Source organism: Tachypleus tridentatus, chromosome 4, assembly GCF_004210375.1.
Source record: "Tachypleus tridentatus isolate NWPU-2018 chromosome 4, ASM421037v1, whole genome shotgun sequence".
Taxonomy (NCBI): Eukaryota; Metazoa; Arthropoda; class Merostomata; order Xiphosura; family Limulidae; genus Tachypleus; species Tachypleus tridentatus.
In genome coordinates this window covers 46,668,882-46,689,878 of record NC_134828.1, presented here as the reverse complement: position 1 = coordinate 46,689,878, position 20,997 = coordinate 46,668,882, and the positions used below count along the sequence as shown (strand labels likewise).

The 20,997-nt window shown below is 35.1% G+C and overlaps 1 protein-coding gene across 1 annotated transcript; it reads left to right on the top strand.

The window, feature by feature from the left end:
- LOC143248326 (uncharacterized) lies at positions 1 to 3,272 on the top strand. Its single transcript, XM_076496703.1, has 4 exons — positions 1 to 135; positions 915 to 982; positions 2,305 to 2,431; positions 3,102 to 3,272. Exons 1-4 carry the CDS (start codon positions 30 to 32, stop codon positions 3,152 to 3,154), a joined length of 354 nt encoding a protein of 117 aa, XP_076352818.1. The 5' UTR covers positions 1 to 29; the 3' UTR covers positions 3,155 to 3,272.
- Positions 3,273 to 20,997: the final 17,725 nt, after the last annotated feature.

Here is a 20,997-nt window from a genome sequence, read left to right as displayed (position 1 = left end):
TATTTGAAACACTCCAAATAACAATCAAGATGATGATAAACTACATTCTTTTAGCTTTCGTCTTCTCACTTCACAGCGGAGTTTATACCTTTCCGCATATAATACAAGAGGATATGTTCGAGGAAGGAATGTGTGGTAAGAGATGATATAAGAGTTTAACCGATTAACGAAACTATTTTTAGAGATCACAATTATCCGGATAAAAAAGTAGATGTAAGTAGACAAAATGACAATTTTACGATTAACGGCGCTTTGTTTAAAAATCAAAATAATTCAGTAAGAAAGTACGTGTAGAATAACTGAACTGGCGGTTTTATGAGTAACGAAACTATTTAAAGACTAAGTTTTCTTAAATGTAATTATTCTCAACTGTCGTTGCTTCTCTTTAGCGCTTTTTTTTTTTTTTGTAAGTCGATTTCATGCGGGGATTTTTCTTTTACACTTTTCTTCCCAAGTCGCCCTCGGTGGACTCAGCAGATAGCCCGATATCGCTTTGCTATAAGAAAACACACACACAACCCAAGTCGTTAATTTGCTTTTAAGATAAGATATTAATCAATAATAAAACTGGCAGTCTATCTTTTGTTGTTGTTATTGCTGACTGTTTTCGTGCTGTTTTATATCAATTGCTAAATTAACAACAATGAACTCAAACTCGATACAAACTGCTTTATTCATCCCTAGTGGTCCAGCGGTAAGTTTGAAAATTTATAACGCTGAACACCAAGCAACTGTATCAGTGATGATTTCAGAACAGCTACCCCATTGTGTAGCTTTTCCCTTAACAAACTTATTATTCATCCTCTGGTATTCTTTGCTTATTTTATATAAGGCTTAGAGACTATATTGGAACGAAAGTACTGTGCATTTTGTGTAAGTTATCCGTTTTTGATATCTATATTTTTAAATTTCAGGCCTTGGTGTTGCAGACAATATAAAACTCAACAGACATCAATGTATTATGAATAGCACATCTGAAATGGTTTGTTTAGTTTTATCGTTGGAGAAGTTATTTTTAAATTTAATTTATTTCTATTCCCATTTAATTATCCGGTGTTTTTCTATACATCACAACTAATTTATCGTTTAAGAGAGGATTGCATAAGTCATATGAACTTTCAAATGTTGAACATAATGTTATTTTCCTCAAATATCATAAATGCTTTATTAAACAAGAGGATATTCAGATATTAAATATTAGGTGTGTTTTTTCCACACATGTTCACATACGTTCTTCCAGTAAAACAGTATCATATAATACTCTATTGCTTGCCTACACAATGTCTTTTCAGTTAAAAAGCGTCTTGTGACACATTTTTTGACACATAATTCAAAACATTCACAGAAAAGAAATGTTCTAATTACCAACAACTTTTAGAATATTCTCTTTTTTAGGTAAAAAACATAAATAATATGTGTCGGGAGGAAATCTTCCCCCAGATGGGCTATAAGTGCCCTGTCCACCACAAGTATAGAAACTCCATTTTTAGCCTCGTACGCAGGCAGACTTTCCTCTGAGTCCGTGGGCTGGTCGTGCGTCGATGGTTAGCGTGTTGTACTATGAATTTAAGGGTCAGTTTCGTAAAAAGGAGCTTTGCACTTTGGGGAATTCTATGGTTTATAAGAGTGATGGTCATATCCTACTATTAGGTTAGAGCTGCCTAATAACTTGTGCTTCTTACTATTGACAAGCTGCCTTTCTTTCAGTCTATCAGTTGTAAATAACGGACTGCTAGCACAGATAACATTTATGTAGCCATCAATTTCCATCAAACCATGGTTAGTTTCGCATTACACTAAAGTCTAATATTCCACACTTACTTTGCCACAGAACACATCAAACTTTATAATTTCTATCACATTATCCACTACTCTTAATTACACTATTTTTCTTTCTCTGTTACACGATTCTCTTACTTTGAGGTTTCAAAACAAAGCTAAATTTTATCAAACTTCGTGTTGATTAAAAACTTCACATAATTTTTTTCCAGAAAGATGCTTAACAAAAAGGAAAAATCTTATTAGTAAGTCTCTTAGTCCTAGCTTATCATTAGTAAGTTACGTAATCCTAGCTTAATATCAGTAAGTTACGTCATTCCTACCTCATTATTAATAAGTCTTGTTAGTCCTACCTCATTATTAGTAAGTCACGTTATTCTTTACTCTTCCTACAATAAGCCTGTGTCGTGTTGATTTTGTTATTCTATATAGATACTCTTTCAAATTTTGCTTTTCCATAATATACATGTTAAATATTTATTTGGTGATGCTTGTGTTACGTTGTAATATCTTCCATGTCTACAGCCTTGGCATAACACTATGGATAGCAATTATAATGATGATGATGATGACATGATGTTAGGACCGAGAATGAAGAGAGGCGTCAGAGAGACAATATGGATCAATATGGATCCAAACATGGATCATGACGGTTAGTTGATGGTTAATTTAACGTATGAAAGGAAGTCTAATCTATAATTTTAAAACGTATTCTCACACTGGAATCTTAATTTAAAATTAGAAGAAACATCAGTGTTTGGAGTTATTTTTTCTAGCTTTGCAACCACGTCTTGCCTGTATTTCATAAAACTAAATTTCTGTACAATAACAATTGACAGCTTCAAAACATTAGTTCTATAAGACCGAATAAATTGGCAATATATATAAATATATATTTGTACATCAACTGTTCATATCAAAATATCACTTATTATGTAAAGAAAGCTTGATCTCGGCAACTTATTGAATACTTAGTTTTATTTTACTTACGGAAGTTGAAAACTGTAAAACAAAACACAATATAATACATAATATATATTATTAATACTGGAAATAATTAATAGTTTTACAATTTGTATCTTTAAAAATATTTGACTTTTGTATTTACAGAACTGTTAGAAAATAGAATTATTAAAACTAGAAAATCTAATTTAGGCAAGTTTCATTATTACCTAAACATGAATCATTTAGATGTTTAAGCTAATTTATTCAATGAACATTTTTGTTGTTTCTTTTCCAGAAATGTTAATTCAAGCATCCTGCTATTAATTTTAAGACTAATTGGTAGGTGGGTGTTCCGTGTGTTTTTGTTTTTCTTATAGCAAAGCCACATCGTGCTATCTGCTCAGCCCACCGAGGGGAATCGAACCCCTGATTTTGGCATTGTAAATCGAGAGACATACCGCTGTACTAGCGGGGTGCGTGGGTGTTCCACTTTCATGTGATAAGTCACGAGAATTTGTAATTACTCAAAAATAAAGTTGAGACTTTAAACCTCGATTGGTACTTTTAGATCTATGCGTCATAATAATAATATTTATGTGGAAACCTAGATGGGTAATCAAAAGTAAACTATAAATAATTTAATTAAGACTTCAAGAAGATAAAATTACGAAAACAAATGATAAAAATATCTATTTTAAGGTTATATTGAGAAATACATTGAAATTTACATTTTTAAACTTTTGATTTATGTAATTTCTTAAGCTGCCACAAAATGTAATAACGTAAACATGACAGTGAGCATTGTACATTAGTAACAGTTTACTTAAACAATTTTACTACATAGAAATTCCTCATTTTCACCCACTTTTTTTTTTTTTTTATATATACTCTTCAAAACAAGAAACGCAAAAGGGATATTTTTGTTATTTTAAAGAGAAAAATATGTAATAACGTTACAAGCTCAGAGTATGTAATGTTACTCGTTTTCAGGCACTGATTCTCAGACCAAAATGACAATAAAAGTTGTGCACTTTGAAAACGGAGGAAAACATCGGATATTTGTTGTATGTAGCGACATACGTTTAACAAACTCACATATACTATTATACTACAAAATAAAGTAGTATTTGTTAAGCTGCAACTTCCACTAACTTCTGCGATAAATTTACTGTTATTATAAATAATAATTGAACGTATAGAAACTTGTTGGAATGTATGTACAGTTCGACTCGTAATTTGAGGATCGCGGGTTCGAATCCTCGTGGCACCAAACATGCTCGCCCTTTCACCTGTGGGGACATTATAATATGATGGTCAATCCCACTATTCGTTTATAAAAGAGTAGCTCAAGGGTTGTCGGCGGGTGGTGATGACTAGCTGCTTTCTCTCTAGTCTCACGCTGCTAAATTAGGGATAGCTATCGCAGATGGTCCTCGTGTAGCTTTGCGCGAAAATGAAAAAAACACAAACAATTAACAGAAACGTAAGTGTCTGAAAATGTTCATAATTTTGTCATAAATATTTTCATTTGTCAGGTTTTTATATGACATACAGTTAACTTTTTAAAAGTTCAACTTCCAATCAGAGTTAAGTTACAGCTCTAAACTTCTACACTGAAATGTACGTGTGTTACAAGTTATTATTTTGTACGTTCATACTACACTTAACTGCTTCCGAGATACAAAGAAATATCCCTTAAAACCCAAATAAGATTTCCTGAACAAGCCGTTGTATTCTCTCTTACCCCTCAAGCCTGGCATGGCCAATCGTGTTAAGGCGTGCGATTCGTAATCCGAGGGTCGCGGGTTCGCATCCCCGTCGCGCCAAACATGCTCGTCCTTTCAGCCGTGGGGGTGTTATAATGTGACGGTCAATCCCACTATTCGTTGGTAAAAGAGTAGCCCAAGAGTTGGCGGTGGGTGGTGATGACTAGCTGCCTTCCCTCTAGTCTTACACTGCTAAATTAAGGACGGCGAGCACAGATAGCCCTCGAGTAGCTTTGTGCGAAATTCCAAAAACAAACAATACTTCAAACGTTTAGAGACGACTTAGATAGGTGATGAAGAAAACTTTGTTATGAACGCACAACGTTTCGACAAGACTATGTCATGAACAATCTCAACCAGTTTTCACAAACACGGGAATATATATATATTCTCTTCAAAACAAGAAACGCAAAAGGGATATTTTTGTTATTTTAAAGAGAAATACATGTAATAACATTACAAGCTCAGAGTATGTGATGTTACACGTGTTAAGGCACTGATCGTCAGACCAAAGTGACAATAAAAGTTGTGCACTTTGAAAACGGAGGAAAACATCGGATTTTTCGCCAAAACGCATGCGTGTCCAATAAATTTGTTGCATGTTCTGCAAGTTCAACATGTGCAAAATCCCTATAAAAGTGACGGGTTCTCGTTTTCCATAGCTCAGTGTTAAGCCACCGACACGCAATACAGTTACGCCAAGACTGACTGAAGCACAACGGAACAACACCATTGATCGCTTGGAAGCAGGCGAATCTCGATCAGATGTTGCCAGAGCTGTGAATGTCCACCAAAGCACCATCACAAGGCTATGGAATTGTCACCAACAACATGGATTAACTCGTGACCGTCCACGATCTGGCAGACCTCGTGTGACCACGCTCGCACAAGATCGCTACATCCGGTTACGTCACCTTCGGGATAGGACCACCACTGCGACGTCTACTGCCTCAACAGACCTTTTGCACATTCGAGGGAATCTTACGGCTCAACGATACGTCGACGAGATTTTTAGGTCCCATGTGCAACCCATCATGGTGAACGTCAACGACCTTTTTCAACATGACAATGCCCGTCCTCAAACAGCCCGACTCACCACTGTCTTCTTGAGACACCACAACATCAACGTTCTTCCCTGGCCCTCAAGATCACCACATTTAGGCCCCATCGAACATCTTTGGGACGAGTTGGACCGACGTCTGCGATGGCGACAACCTCAACCGCAGACTCTACCTCAGCTTGCAGGAGCTTTGCAGGCTGAATGGACAGCCATTCCACAGGATGTGATTCGTCATCTCAACGCTTCCATGGGCAGGAGATGCCAAGTAGTTATTGATGCTTACGGGGGGCATACTCGTTATTGACGTTGAGTGACGTTAAACTTCAACTAATGAGCGTGGACTTCGCCTTTGCAGACTTTGGATGTTCAGCAGTGAATGTGCAGTTTCACACATGTGATACAGAACTACCTGAAATAAACTTGTTAACAATTTGTCTCATATTTTGCCTTTTGCGTTTCTTTTTTTGAAGAGTATATTAAGTAAAGTATCTGAAACCAAGTGATTTATCAACAGTCACCTAGAAATATCTGTTTCAATGAAATCCAAACCTCATCAATAAATTGTGACTATTAAAAAAGATAAAAGAAAACAAGAGTTGTGGTATTTTATGGATGGTGTTTTTGATCATACCACTATATTTTATTGAAATTTCTAGAATATTTAAAATTGGTGCCATTCACGTATTGTTCAGAATTATTCATCCAAACAAGCTGTTTAAAATGGTAAAAACTTGAAACCTAATTTACCACTTGTCATTGAGTTACACTGATTACAAAGAATTCCATTTGCCATTTTCAAAGTTGTATGTTAAATTACATTTTTCTTTAAATTCTTTTTACTTTTATGTAATTTAAACTTGTATGGGTTTTAAAATGGATTCATGCTATTAAATGAGTAATGGTTAGATGAAGCTACAAGCAATATCCTTAAACAATCTTAGTATTTTCGAAAACAGAGGGCATGGTATGGCTAAGCGCGTAAGGCGTGCGACTCGTATTTCGAGGGTCGCGAGTTCGCGCCCGCGTCGCGCTAAATATGCTCTCCCTCCCAGCCGTGGGGGCGTATTATGTTACGCTCAATCCCACTTTTCGTTGGTAAAAGAGTAGCCCAAGAGTTGGCGGTGGGTGGTGATGACTAGCTGCCTGCCCTCTAGTCTTACACTACTAAATCAGGGACGGCTAGCACAGATAGCCCTCGAGTAGCTTTGTGCGAAATTCCAAAAACGATCAAAAACAGAGTTTAAAAATTTTTGAGAAATATTTTCTCTATCGTGACTCAGGAAACTTTTAAAAGCAAAGATATCGTAACTTCTAGAAGCGGGGTGAATGATTCTCATGTTATCAATTGGTACCCACTTCTTCTGGTTTTTGATTAGGATTCTTCTTCTGTTTGTTTCTACTGTCCTGTCACGGGTGTTGATACATAATTGACGTAAGAAACGTCTTTCATAGCTGTGTTGAATTTCGTTTACTATTTCTTTAATGAATTCATTGATAACTGTTTTTGCATTTCTGATTTCTTCCTAGTTAACGACAGTTAACTTGTAAAACTTCGTAATTTAAAGTATTAATAGAGATTGTTTGAAACATGGCCAGGTGGTTAAGGCACTCAACTCGTAATCTGAGGGTCGAGGATTCGAATCCCCTTCACACCAAACATGGTCGCCCTTTCAGCTGTGGGGGCGTCGTAATGTGACGGTCAACTCAACTATTCGTTGGTAAAAGAGTAGCGCAAGAGTTAATGGGAATGACCAGTCTTACACAGAGAAATAATAAAAACAACAAAAGTTTGGTTGTGGTCTCCGCTGATGTTTTCGTGCACTTGGAAGTTGGATATGCGAGGTATTAATTCATACAGAAAACATTTTCAAGTCTGGTATAAAGTAATGTATTATAATTATGATTGAGCATGAAATGTTACTGTTAGATTTACACCGAGTCTATTTTTTGTTTTAATCATGTAAGATGGAGGATTTTATTAGTACTTATTTGAATGAGGCCCGTTTCAGAGTAGTGGAAGATAATTAATATAAGCAGCATATAAAAAATGGCTATTCCTCTTTCGTTTGGAGACAATGTTGAAGTTAGGATACTATTATCGTTTAGTAATGTTTCACTAAACTTTTATTTTGGTAACTTGTTTTATTACAGCAGGTTAAATCTTTTTTATTTATATTAATGTCAGGTTATCATTTGGTTTTAAATTTGTGTAAAAGTGATGATAACGAGCAACTTCAATTCTAGTTAATTTTTAAGGTTTTCTACTTAATTTCTTTCGTTTTGGAAGATGTTTTTAATGGAGTGATATACCCACCTGATAAGAGTTTTTATCTCGCTCTTACAAGTTTCACACAAACTGTTAAAATAGTTATCTTTGGTTTGCGTTTTGGCATTATAATTGTGCTTGTTTTTTACAAATGCACAACTTCATGCTCTATTGAAAATTACGTTATTAAATTAAAGGAAGCTGCATTCTTAAGATAGCATGTCATCTGTAAATTTAAAATACCAATACATATTTTTATTGCAATGTGCTCCACTTTACACTGATCTTTCCCACATAAAGTGAGTAACCCAGTACAGTAGTTGGCTAGGACGATATGAACCTATTGGATCACTTCACCGACATTCAATAAATCAATCTTCAATCTCAATTATTAAGTTATATGATGTATTGACGGTACTTGTGAAAATATCTGAATTTCAACTGTAAATATAAAGTACCAGATCTACTTCATTCTATTGCTGTGCTCTACAGCTGACGAGTTAGATGGTCGTGTAATTATTAAAAAAACACCTACTCTTGTCATATTGTGAATATTAATGAACAAATGAGAAATATATTTTTGGTTTGCAGTATTAATACTTTTGTATTAGAGGATTTGTAAAGGAAAAATCATGAATTTGTTTACAATGTATAATTACAAATATATGCTGCAGATTATGTACTTAACATTTTTTTGTACGCTTAAGTGTATGTCATAACATGTGATATATTTTAACACCATTAAAAACGACGTAAAATCAAGAATAATTGGCCTTAAAATTATTATGTGAAAGAAACAAGCTATATTTATTAAAACACTAAATAAGATAGGATAAATGGGCCATAGCGAAGAATCATGATGAGAGTAAACAGATTATGTGGGGAAAGTGAAAAATTATCATAAAATAACTTAAGTAAATCTGTAAGAAGCTGAAAATAATTGAGAAGATTATCAGAACTATTACAGACAAAACACAGTTAACAAAAAGAAACCTGAGAAATATTCAGAAATAAGGACAGGCTTAAGAAGAACATGAGAGATGTCGATAAGTGAGGAAACGTGCAACAGCAATTTGAGACAAGTAGCAGGGAAAGAGTAAGGGTAATCTGCATAAATAAACAAAACTGAAAATTCAAGTCAGGCCGAGAACCAATTTTTCAAAGTAATTTTATTTAAAAACTGAGAAATTCCCTCACGCTACACTTTTATAAAGTGAAATATTACACTTTAAAAATACACAATCTGTTCTACCAATACCAATATCAGCATGAATTTTAAAAACCATTTAAACCATAAATAGTGAGATATCTTTAAGGTGTCCCCATTCTAAACACTATTCTTATGAAATATGCACATACACAACAAAATCAAAACCAAGGTTCCTTGTTCCTCATATTAAGTTCACGTTTTCAAGTGCCACACTCAAGGCTTACAAAGAACTTTTGGAGACTTTAGGTGGAGAAGAATCAAAGGAGTTGAACTGTCTTCTCCCTTATCTGTCTTTTGTTTTCTCACAGTTTGGTTCAACAAAGGGAATATCACTGACATCAAAAGGATTTTGAAAGGTGTTGTTGCTAATCACACTAGAAGGTGTGCTAATTGCCCTCTTCAAAACTGAAGAAAAAACACTTTTCTTTGGAGTATGATGATTTGGAGTTTGAGAGTATTCTTCAATTCTGCTCCTATTCCTTACTTCACACTAATGCACACTAATTTCTTGTAGTTTTGTTTTAGCTGCCTCAACATCCATTCTGTCTAACAAAACAACTGGAAAACTAGCTAGCTTTACTCAGTTTAATGCATTTTCTTGTCTACCACATAGAATCGTTTTCATCACATGTATTTCTTGAACATTTTGCTCTTAATAACCGTCTTTGGGAAGAAATTAGCTTTGCTGCTTCCACAGTTTTCTTCACTGAATTCATTAAGTTACTTTTTGGTGTGTGAATTCTGGAAACAGTGGATGGGGTGGCTAGTTCGGTAGGAGTAATGACTGGCTGAAGTGTGTTACCTTTCTCAGATGCTCTCTTCGAGTTTCTCTGCCTTAAAGCATTTTCAATGTTCTTGTTTTTCCTTCTCTTGCTGTTGTTCAAAGCAACGAAGATCGAATTCAGTCTTGTTGTCAAGTTGTTTGTCTGCTGACATTATTCTTTTACTTTTGGTTTCTTTCTGGTTCATTGACCAGTAATGAAAATATTTCCAAGCTAAAAAAAACATCTATAATTAACCTTAGCATGTCGTACCAACCAATGCAGCCATTTTAGTAAATGATCCAGTTGGAAAACATTTCAGTATCTCTGTACAAGCTTTGGCTACTTTACATCTGAAGTCTGATATATCAACAACTTTGGTACACAAGTGTTAGAAAAAAACTCTCACACCCTTCAATGAAGCTTCTTGGTTCTTCTTCATAAGGTAACAAATAAAATTAACAGCGTTATCTTTAACTATTTGCTGGGCTCGAGGGATAGATTGACTTCCCTCAACATCAGGATGTTTGGTAGAAGGTATTTCATAACAGTGAGATCCAACAGCTCAACATCTCCATGCAGTGGCTGACAAAAATGTTTCAAACCGATAAAAGCTAACAGTAAAATATCTGGTCTCTTCTTTCGAGTATTTTCAATCTGATGATGACTGTCAAAGAACAAAGATTTTTCAGTTTCTATTTTTGTCAGTTCTGTTAACTGCTGGATAACATGTTTAATGAGATGCATATTAAATTTCGGAGTAAAGCCTTACAAAAAGGTAGTAAAATTAGAAAGTGCATTGGATAAGACACTGATTAATTTCTGAACCTCTTCAAGAGACAGGTCAGTTGTCTGCAGAACAACAGGAAAGTTGTTATCTCTAACGTACTGTGACGATCTTCTATCCAAGTCTAAATATGCTGGGATAGGGTTCCATGTTGAATAAATATCATATTACTTACCTCATTTCTGTCAGACTTACTTGGATGGCAAAATAAAAACCTACTGAGATAATGATTTTGTTGTTAAACGTTTTTATATAAATACATCTTTAATAATTGGTTTTTAAACATTTGTATTTGTAGCAACAGTGTTAACAATAGATCACTGGTATTTCATACTTAGTATTTATTTTCAAGCCATAAGTACAAATACAGTGGTTTTAGATCAGTGTAACAGTTATGTGTTCATGTTTCATTAGATGTAATGTGTGGGTTTTATTTAGGAACTTAATACTGACATATACTTTTAATTTTGCTTAATCTATGATATTATTGTCTTTAAGGATAATTTAATTAAATGGTAAGGTTTGTTTTTGTTTGTTTGTTTTGAATTTTGTGCAAAGCTACTCAAGGGCTATCTGCGCTAGCCATCACTAATTTAACAGTGTAAGACTAGAGGGAAGGCGGCTAGTCATCACCATCCACCGCCAAGTCTTGGGCTACTCTTTTTACTAACGAATAGTGGCTCAGCGGTATGCCTGAGGAGTTACAACGCTAAAAACCGGGTTTCGATACCCGTGGTGGGCAGAGTTCAGATAGCCCATTGTGTAGCTTTGTGCTCAATTCAAAACAATAACAACAACAAATACATATATAATACGATCATTAATAAAAATGGTAACAGAGGTCCCAGTTTCAAATTTTCAATAATTAGCGGGTCAACGATGACCGACGGTCATGCATATTTTGTTCTGTAATGCGCTACACTTTCGTCACCTGCGTAAAACAAACAATCTACTGAGCAAATTCAATGTTTCATAATCTCTCATCTTGGTTATGACCACTCCTCAAACCATCAAGACAATATATATATATACATAAATCGTTGTAGGATTTATCATTGTTACAGCGTTGTCTCTACCCAAATAAACTTCATCCAAAATATCTAACTAGCTTTGTTCGCCTATGTAAGTAAAGTTAAACAGAATATGAAATAGCCCGAAAAAATAGTATCCGTACACAGAAACAAAATGCTTGAAAATATAGATCGCGTTAACCAATTAAAATCTCTCTTACATCAAATTATCTTATTCTCGTTAATGATTCGACAGTTACAAATGATAAAACTGTTGTTCTGTCCAAGTGCTCTTTATCATTTTCTATAAGTAAGGATTTCCTAAACTGACAATTCATTATTCTAACAAATGAATCATAATGGTTATGTTGAATGTTGTTCAAGTGTTTTTGGTATAAAAAATAATAACAATACACTGAGTCTTTTTCTCGTTTTTGCCACGACATGAAAGGGAGGTTCAAGAATTGATGGTGGGTTTTATTCACTAAATAAAATATGTTTGTGTGTGGGTTTAATCGTAACAAGGGGTATCTGCAACAGGCCCACAATAGCCATTCTACAAACTTTATTTTTTAGCTCAAAAAGTAAAACTAATAAAGAGAAATTTAAAAACGTTAAGATAAAATCTTTTCAAATACGATGTAAAACGCTTAATCCGTCTCTGATTTGAAAACCAATTAATGATTCAAGTAACTTTTACTTAAGTTTGAAATAAAAGAAAATTCCGATTGGTACAAGATTAAATAGCGTCTAAACTAGCTTTGTCTTGATATCTGTTTTGTTTTTGAATTTCGGGCAAAGCTACTCGAGGGCTATCTGCGCTAGCCGTCCCTAATTTAGCAGTATAAGACAAGAGGGAATGCATCTAGTTATTACCACCCACTGACAACTCTTGGCCTCCTATTTTACTAACAAATAGAGGGATTGACCATCACATTATAATGCCCCACAGCTAAAAGGGCAAGAACATTTGGTGTGACAGGGATTCGAACCGGCAACCTTCAGATTACGAGCCAAGTTTCTTAACCATCTGGCTATGTCGGGCCACTAATATCTGGTAAGGAATCTGCTAGGTTGAATAAATAATATTAAAATACAATAACAGTAACTTTTACATAAGGTAAATTTTGACTTTTAATAACTTCATCCTTTCGACCTTTGGTGAGACATAATCATCAGTTAGAAATAGTTGTTATTGTATTTTGAAATTATCTCTTACCTTATTTTCTGAGATATTATACCGTGATACTTGCCAGGTTAGTTTTGTTTTCCCTGCAATGAATTAACTACAAAATAATAAGATGAATATATATTCCTTTTATCTTTCGTTAAATTCTAACTTACGAAATATATTAATAAACTAGATATTTGGTGAAGCGACCTCTAACGTGTTTTCTTTCAACAGCAGATAAAAGAAAAATGAAGAGTAAGAAAAATATTTTTTCAAGTTCATACGTCATGTTGTGTTGTATCGTACAGTTTATAATTCTTTTCGTGATTTATAGCATGTGCACGTTACACTAATGTCACGACAATACAAATTATAACGTTAAGTACCCCTGACTGAGTGACAGACAGATAACACCCTACAATATAATATTGCAAATGGTTAAAACAGAAGATCACCAAAGGCTCTCTTACACGGCAATAATAATAAAAAAGAGCCGCTCTGTATTCGGAGAGTGGTTGAGAATTGATACCATATTATTAGTATACTCCGGTGTAGAGTGACGTGAGTGGGGTTTGATACGTCACGTGGGGAGAAAACAGTTGTAGTTAAAGTACAGATTGTTGTTTTTCTTTTATATTAACATGGATTAAAAGTTAAAGTATCCAATTAGTGTCATGCCACACGGATGTTGGTAAAAAACATAAAAACAAGTGTCTCTTAGTGTCTACAATTTGAGCCAAAATGTAGATAAATCCAGTAAGTAATTTCAACTGAAAATATCAGTATAAATCTATTCAGAGATCTAAAATACAATACATCACGTTCTATACACGCAGTATAAAAATTCAGTATCCTACTAAAATCATAAAAACCAGATACTTACAGATCGTCACACATTGGTTACCCCAGTGTCACATGATCGTTTAGATCTTCAAAATGACGAAACATAATATTTCTCCATTTCACGAGAAACAAATTTTCGTAAACGGTGGAGAAACTTCTTCAGAGATTTTTTTGGATTTTTGTCACTGAAATAGAAACAATAATTACAAATACTGAATTTGTTTTGGTACATTTACATAAAAGTGAATTTCATCAGAGAAGATCTAAAGATCTATATTTATTTATATAAACTGTATTATACTGATAAATCCTGACATTAGGTTTAGTGGCTAATAACTTTAATAACATTGACAAATGTCATGATTTAAATAAGTTCAAACATAAAAAAATATTGTTCAATCAATTTGACAGTACGAGTAGTGTCTCAACAACTACTAGATCTACCGTATACCAGCTAAACTGAAGAGTCCTGATATTACAAGAAATACTTCGATCACACAGGGTTTAGTAGATGTGATGTACTTTACATCTTGAAGTTCGCCCTGTGAAATTAAACGTGCTAGAATATTTACATGTTGGCATAAATATCGACTAAATATTCAATGTGTATTTGAGGGTCACGTAAAATACGTCACAAAATTTGTCTTCCTGATTTTCAAATACAAGAATTAAAGTTTCAGATAAAATTATAATTGAAAATCGACACTTAGAAAGTATTGAAGACAAAGATGAAATGAAAGGTCGCGTTTATCTGTCCCGGCATGACCACGTGGGTAGGAGGGCCCTGGACTCGTAATCTGAGAGTCGAATCCCCATCACATCAAACATTCCCGCCCTTTCACCCGTGGGAGAATGTTTAATTCATGGTCAATCCCACTATTCTTTAATTGAAGAGTAGCTCAAAAGTTAGTGGTGTGTGGTGACGACAAGCTGCCTTTCCTTTAGTCGTCCGCTGCTATATTAATGACAGTTAAAGCAGATGGCTTTCCTGTAGCTTTACGCGAAATTCAAAACAAACAATTATAACACCATGACTACTTAATAGTAGCTAATACACAAAACAAATAAACAATGATGACACCATGACTGTTTGATAACAACTAATACACAAAACAAACAAATAACTGGCCCGGCATGGCCAAGCGCGTAAGGCGTGCGACTCCTAATCCGAGGGTCACGGGTTCGCGCCCGCGTCACGCTAAACATGCTCGCCCTCCCAGCCGTGGGGGCGTATAATGTGACGTTCAATCCCACTATTCGTTGGTAAAAGAGTAGCCCAAGAGTTGGCGGTGGATGGTGATGACTAGCTGCTTTCCCTCTAGTCTTATACTGTTAAATTAGGGACGGCTAGCACAGATAGCCCTCAAGTAGCTTTGTGCGAAATTCCAAAACAAACAAACAACTATAACACCATGACTGTTTGATAGTAACTAATACACATCACTGGTGTAAGTTCTTAAAATCTATTAATATATATGTTCACCATGGTGATTGAAAAACAACTATAAAGAAAAATATATAATATACATAAACTGATACATATATTTTTCAAACAAACGTGTCCTATTTGATTTAGAAAACATATGGAAACGTCTTTCTAGTTTCAAAATGTTTATTCAGTACTTCATCAGTTTTCGTAACTTCATAAATGCTACATTTGGCTAGGTTGTTTTGAATTTTGCACAACGCTACATGTGGGTTACCTGCGCTAATTGTCCTTAACTTAGGAGTTATAGACTAGAGAAGGAAGACATATAATCAACACCACCCAATGTTAACAACTGGGTTACACTTTTACCAATAAATAATGAGACTGATCATCATATTATAACAGTCCCCCCCCCCGCCCCAGCTGAACTGAAAGTGTGTTTGGTATGACGGGAGTTCAAATCTACGAAAAAAAGGTGGGATATTCCAGTGTTTAATCAGATATATTTGTGTAAAATTTACCTGGAATAAATTTCTTTTCATCAAATAATCGATATTTGTATATAGGAGGATGAACTTTGATGATTAACAAATGTTAGGAATACATTGAACTCATCTCATTTTTAAGTATCACGTATGTAGTTTTTAATATTTTCGCCTAGCAATATCTAACGCAAATCTTTATCTGTCCTTGATATAAATTTATGATGGTTTGTTATTTTTATAATTTAACGACACTTCGATGAATATAAGTGGTGAACAAATAATATTAATGTTAAATTATTTTCAACTATAATGAGATTTATCAATATAAATATACGTCTAATATACACTGCTGGCCAAAGTCTTAAGGCCAACGAACATAAAGAAAAAATATGCATTTTGCGTTGTTAGACTGAACCACTTATTTGAGTAAAGCTTCGAAAGATGAAAATAAGCAAATGGAAAATAAAAATAAAAAACTTTTTTAGCATCTAATATGGAAAATGTGAACGCTATGAAATTAGCCTAAATACTAGCTGGTCAAAAGCTTCAACGAAACGAAGCATTAATCGGTAAACACGAAACGAAATTTAGTCATTTATGTTCAAGCAAAAGCGTTGAGAACATTTCCCACTGACATCTCCTGTTTTACATTGGGTAAAAACCAAACAAAGGCTAAAAAGCTAACATAGTTTGAACGTGGCAGAATTGTCGAGCTGCAAAAGCAAGGTCTCTCTCAGTGTGCCATTGCTAGTGAGATTGGTCGTTGTAAAACTGCTGTTGAAAATTTCTTAAAAGACCCCGAGGGATACAGAAGAGGATTTCATGTGGTCGCTTCAAGAAAATTTCGCCGGCGTTGAGCAGGACGATTCGAATGTGATAACTGCCACGACTTCTATTTTGGAGAAACAAGTAGAAAAATGGAAACCAGATTCAAAGAACATAAAAAGTCACCTTCACACGTTTTCGAACACTGCAAGTCAAATAAACACAACATAACCATAGAAAACACTCAAATACTAAATAAAGAAACAAACATAAACAAACGCAAAATTAAAGAAGCCTTTCTTATACAACAACTTAAACCCAAAATAAACCAATATAAAGGAACGCCTTTATACCTGTATTAATATAATAAAATAAATAAAATTATATATTCAAACATCTAACACCGCCCTCTACATTCCGAGACTCAGTTACACAACCTCTTTCAATCATGTGTTCAGCTTCCGGTCAATTACCTCTTTTTTTGTGAACCTGACGATGACCGAAGAAGGTCGAAACGTTGTTCGCTCTTCTATGTAAAATATTTTTTCAACCTAAAGGAGCCGTTTTCGCTTATACATGATTCGACGGGTTGTCCGGCAAGACACCAACCGATCGTCGAAGCAGATTAAGGCCCTAACGGACGCAGAATGTGGCTCAAGAACAATAAGACGGTATCTACGAGAGAAAAAACTTTAACATCTGTAAACGTTTTCAAAGGCCAAACCTCCTTCCACACCATGAAACAGCTCGGTTACACTTTGCTGAGAAGCACCAAACATGGGACGTAGAAAAGTGGAAAAAGCTTTTGTTTTCTGATGAGACAAAATTTAACCTGGATGGTCCAAATGACTTCTAACGTAACTGGTACGATAATGATATCCCACCGGAGACATTTTATATACGACACAATGAAGTAGGGTCCATCATGATCTGGAATGCTTTCTCCTTTTATGGAACAATGGAGCTTCAGGTTATGCAGGGGCGTCAAACAGCAGCTGGCTACATTGCCATGTTGGAGAGAGCATCCTTATTGACTGAAGGCCCTCGTTTGTGTGGAAATGGCTGAATCTTTCAGCAGGACAACGCTGCAATCCACAATGCCAATATCTGGACAAAGAACTTTTTCATGGCGAATAACGTGATTCCTTTGGACCATCCAGCGTGTTCTCTCGAATTGAACCCCATTGAAAATGTTTGGGGGTGGATGGCAAGGGTAGTCTATAAAAATGGACGTCAATTCGAAACAGTGTTTGATCATCGTGAAGCCATCTTCACTATTTGGAATAACATTCCAGCCAGACTTCTGCAATCGCTTATATCGAACATGCCAAAGCGAATGTTTGCAATTATTCGCAATGACGGCCGTGCAACTTAAAACTGAGACCTCTTGTTGGGCATTTCTTACCCTGTTTATGACTTATTTTTGGTATTATCTTAAACTTTTGGCCAGCTAGTATTTGTGCTAATTTCATAGTGTTCACATTTTCCCTATAAAATACTGAAAATGTTTTTTATTTTTATTTTTCCTTTTCTTATTTTCATCTTTCGAAGTGCTACTCAAACAAGTGGTTGAGTCTAACATCGGAAAATGCCTATTTTTTCCTTATGTTCATTGGCCTTATGATTTCGGCCAGCAGTGTGTGTATACAGATAACATTACTTTGTGTACGTGACAACCTAAGAAAAAATTCGTTAACCACTTGGTCCATCAGAACTTGTAACTTAGTTATAGTTCATACACTTCAGACTGTAAAACACATTTGTTTATTTTGAAAATATAATAAAATCATTTTAAATATAATAGATTAGTACGTTAAAGAACTTAATCTTTAATGTCAAAGAATCAAACTTAAAGTAAATTTGAATTTATTTCAGAAGAGTGGACTGTGTATTCAAATTACAATATACATTTAATATACATAACTATATATTTCAAGTGTAATACAAATGCAATATGAATAAACGTTTATTTCAAGTGGAAGTACAATTATGAGTAATTAGGTTTATCCGGGGTTCACTATCTAGTTGATCTATATTTTATGTATCAGTAGATTTGCTGTTTAATCAGGTGCACATACATAATGTTTTTATGTTTCTTTTATCACTTGTCCAGCGTGACTTAGGAATTTAAATAGGTTCGCAGTTCAAATTATGTTACTGTGAATTTACTCTCTTAATTTTTCAGGCTGAGAGTTCGGTGAAATCACGTAATTCGATTAGTTTTTTGTTGTTTGGAATTTCGCACAAACTGTGTTAGCCGTCCCTAATTTAGCAGTGTAAGACAAGAGAGAAGGCAGCTAGTCATCACCACCCACCGTCAACTCTTGGGCTACTCTTTACCAACGAATAGTGGGATTGACCGTAACTTTATAACGCCCTCACGGCTGGAAGGGCGAGCATGTTTGGCGCGACTCGGGCGCGAACCCGCGACCTTCAGATTACGAAGCGCACGCCTTAACGCGCTAGGCCATGCCGGGCCGTAATTCGATCACAGTAGTTCATACGTTTGTAGCGGATGGTGTTCACCAGCTACTTTCTTGTCTACCACTTGAAAATTAAGGACGAACAACACAGATATCTCTTTTAATCGTTTTGTTTTCGTTCGAAGCGACAGTTATATTCACTATTCGTCCTGATTTTAAATATGCAGAACTAGACATGGATTTGTTTGTTTTTGAATTTGACCCACAGCTACACGAGGGTTACCTGTGTTAGCCGTTCTTAAGTTAGCAGTGTAAGACAAGAAGAAAGGAAGTCAGCTAGTCAACAACAACCACAGCCAATTCTAGGACTACTGTTCAATCAATGAATAGTGGGATCGACCATAATTTTATAACGCCCCGACAGCTGAAAGAGCGAGCGTATTTGGTGAGAGGGGAATTCGAACCAGCGACCCTCAGGTTACGAGACGAGCGTCCTAACCACCTGGCCATGCCGGCCCGAACTAGACATGGCCTACTTTTGATTTATACATGGTAAGAATAATCGTCACAGTATAATAATCACAAAGCGATAACCTTTGAAATGAGTGGAAGTTCTTGTACCTTATACAGTATGTCATGTTTGTTAGGAAAGTCAAAGGTTCCCATAACAACAGATGCTTTTTTCAAGCAGGATTTTAAGTGTTTAATAACTTCCACCTGCTTTGTTTTTTCTGATGATATATCTGAAAAAGAAAGATTATAAAATTCTTGTCATTAATAACTTCATTTATAAGAGGCTTCTAACTGATATATTTACGAATTATTATGCACACAATGACACACACACACACATCAAGATACGTATATCAGACGTGAAGTAAACAATTTTCTTTTTAGGGATAAAACCCTATATTAGAAACTCACTATTACATTTTATTACAACTTTTTACCCACAAAGAAGACTTAGAACCTTAATAGAACTAATTAAAAAATCTAACACCGTCTACAGGTTAAGCACATACATAATAGATGGGCCTTTTATTAAAGTTCAAAACCTTAAAAAATAATATATAAACCCTGGTCTCCTACCAACATTCCATTCTACACCAGAAATTACTATTCTCTAGAATAACTTGAGCATTGACATTAAGGGTTGAAAGAAAATAAACACCTTATTACCTAACCCTGAATAACTTCTACTGCAGAAACAAAACAAGGCACATACATAGTATCCCATGCGAATGTGTTAAGATCACTTCGTTATATTTATAAATCTTTGAATGCCAGCTCATTGTTGTATTAGCCTCATGATGTTATTTACTCAAACATTTAAAGGAACGTTTACCTGTACCTTAAGTTCCAGGTTTTATTATTAGTTAATGCATTTAGAATAAACAAATATTTTGTCCTATATTTAAATAGATAGATAAGATACAACAAATATTTGATGATACTAAAGTCAACATACAGTTAACAGAGAAAATTGAAATTCATAAATTTGAATGTTGACATGGAAAAAGCTGGAATAAACAGACGGAACGTGATTTAAAATATCGTTTACATTAAGTATGTAGAAGAAGTAAAAATAATGATAATTCGGCCATAGCAGACTATTTACAACAAATATAATTAAAACATTATGATAAATGTCGTTGAAGCATTCAAAGTGACGATCTTCAGAGTTACCGCGTAACAGTCCATTGAGGAGAGGTAGGTGTGCCTTGAGAGAAAGGATGTCCAGAACATCACCGTATTTGTCCGCCAAGTACTTCAGCTCATCAGGAGTATCCTCTTCTCAAATAAATTTCAAAAGAAGATCTGCCATATGTCGATACGCCTGGAAGCCTGGCTGATCAAAACGACGGTTGATTGCGTTAATGGCAAGGTCAAGAACCTCAAAGTATTGCCTTCTGTAGAATTCCTTGTGAGACGACGGGAACGATGGCTTACCGTTCCTACCTCAAAACGCTTGGGCGCTCTCTTCTGTCTTGGCATTTGAGGTTCGAAAATGTTGAGCTCCATTGCCTTTCGGTGCACTTCTTCATATATCTTGTCAAAATTACTATCATTCCTCATTTTATCAAGAACACCTGCTACCAGTTTTGCATTTTGTTGCCCCTGTGTTGCAGACATGCAGGTCTTCTGCAATATTTTTGACAAACTGTCCGTCAAAGAGTACACGGCGACAACAATATGAAGAGTGAAGAAGTATTCAAATTTCTCTATTTGGAATCTGACACCTATTATTCGTGCCCTCATTTCTGAGTCTAGACGATCTTCCAGACAAACGTCCCACT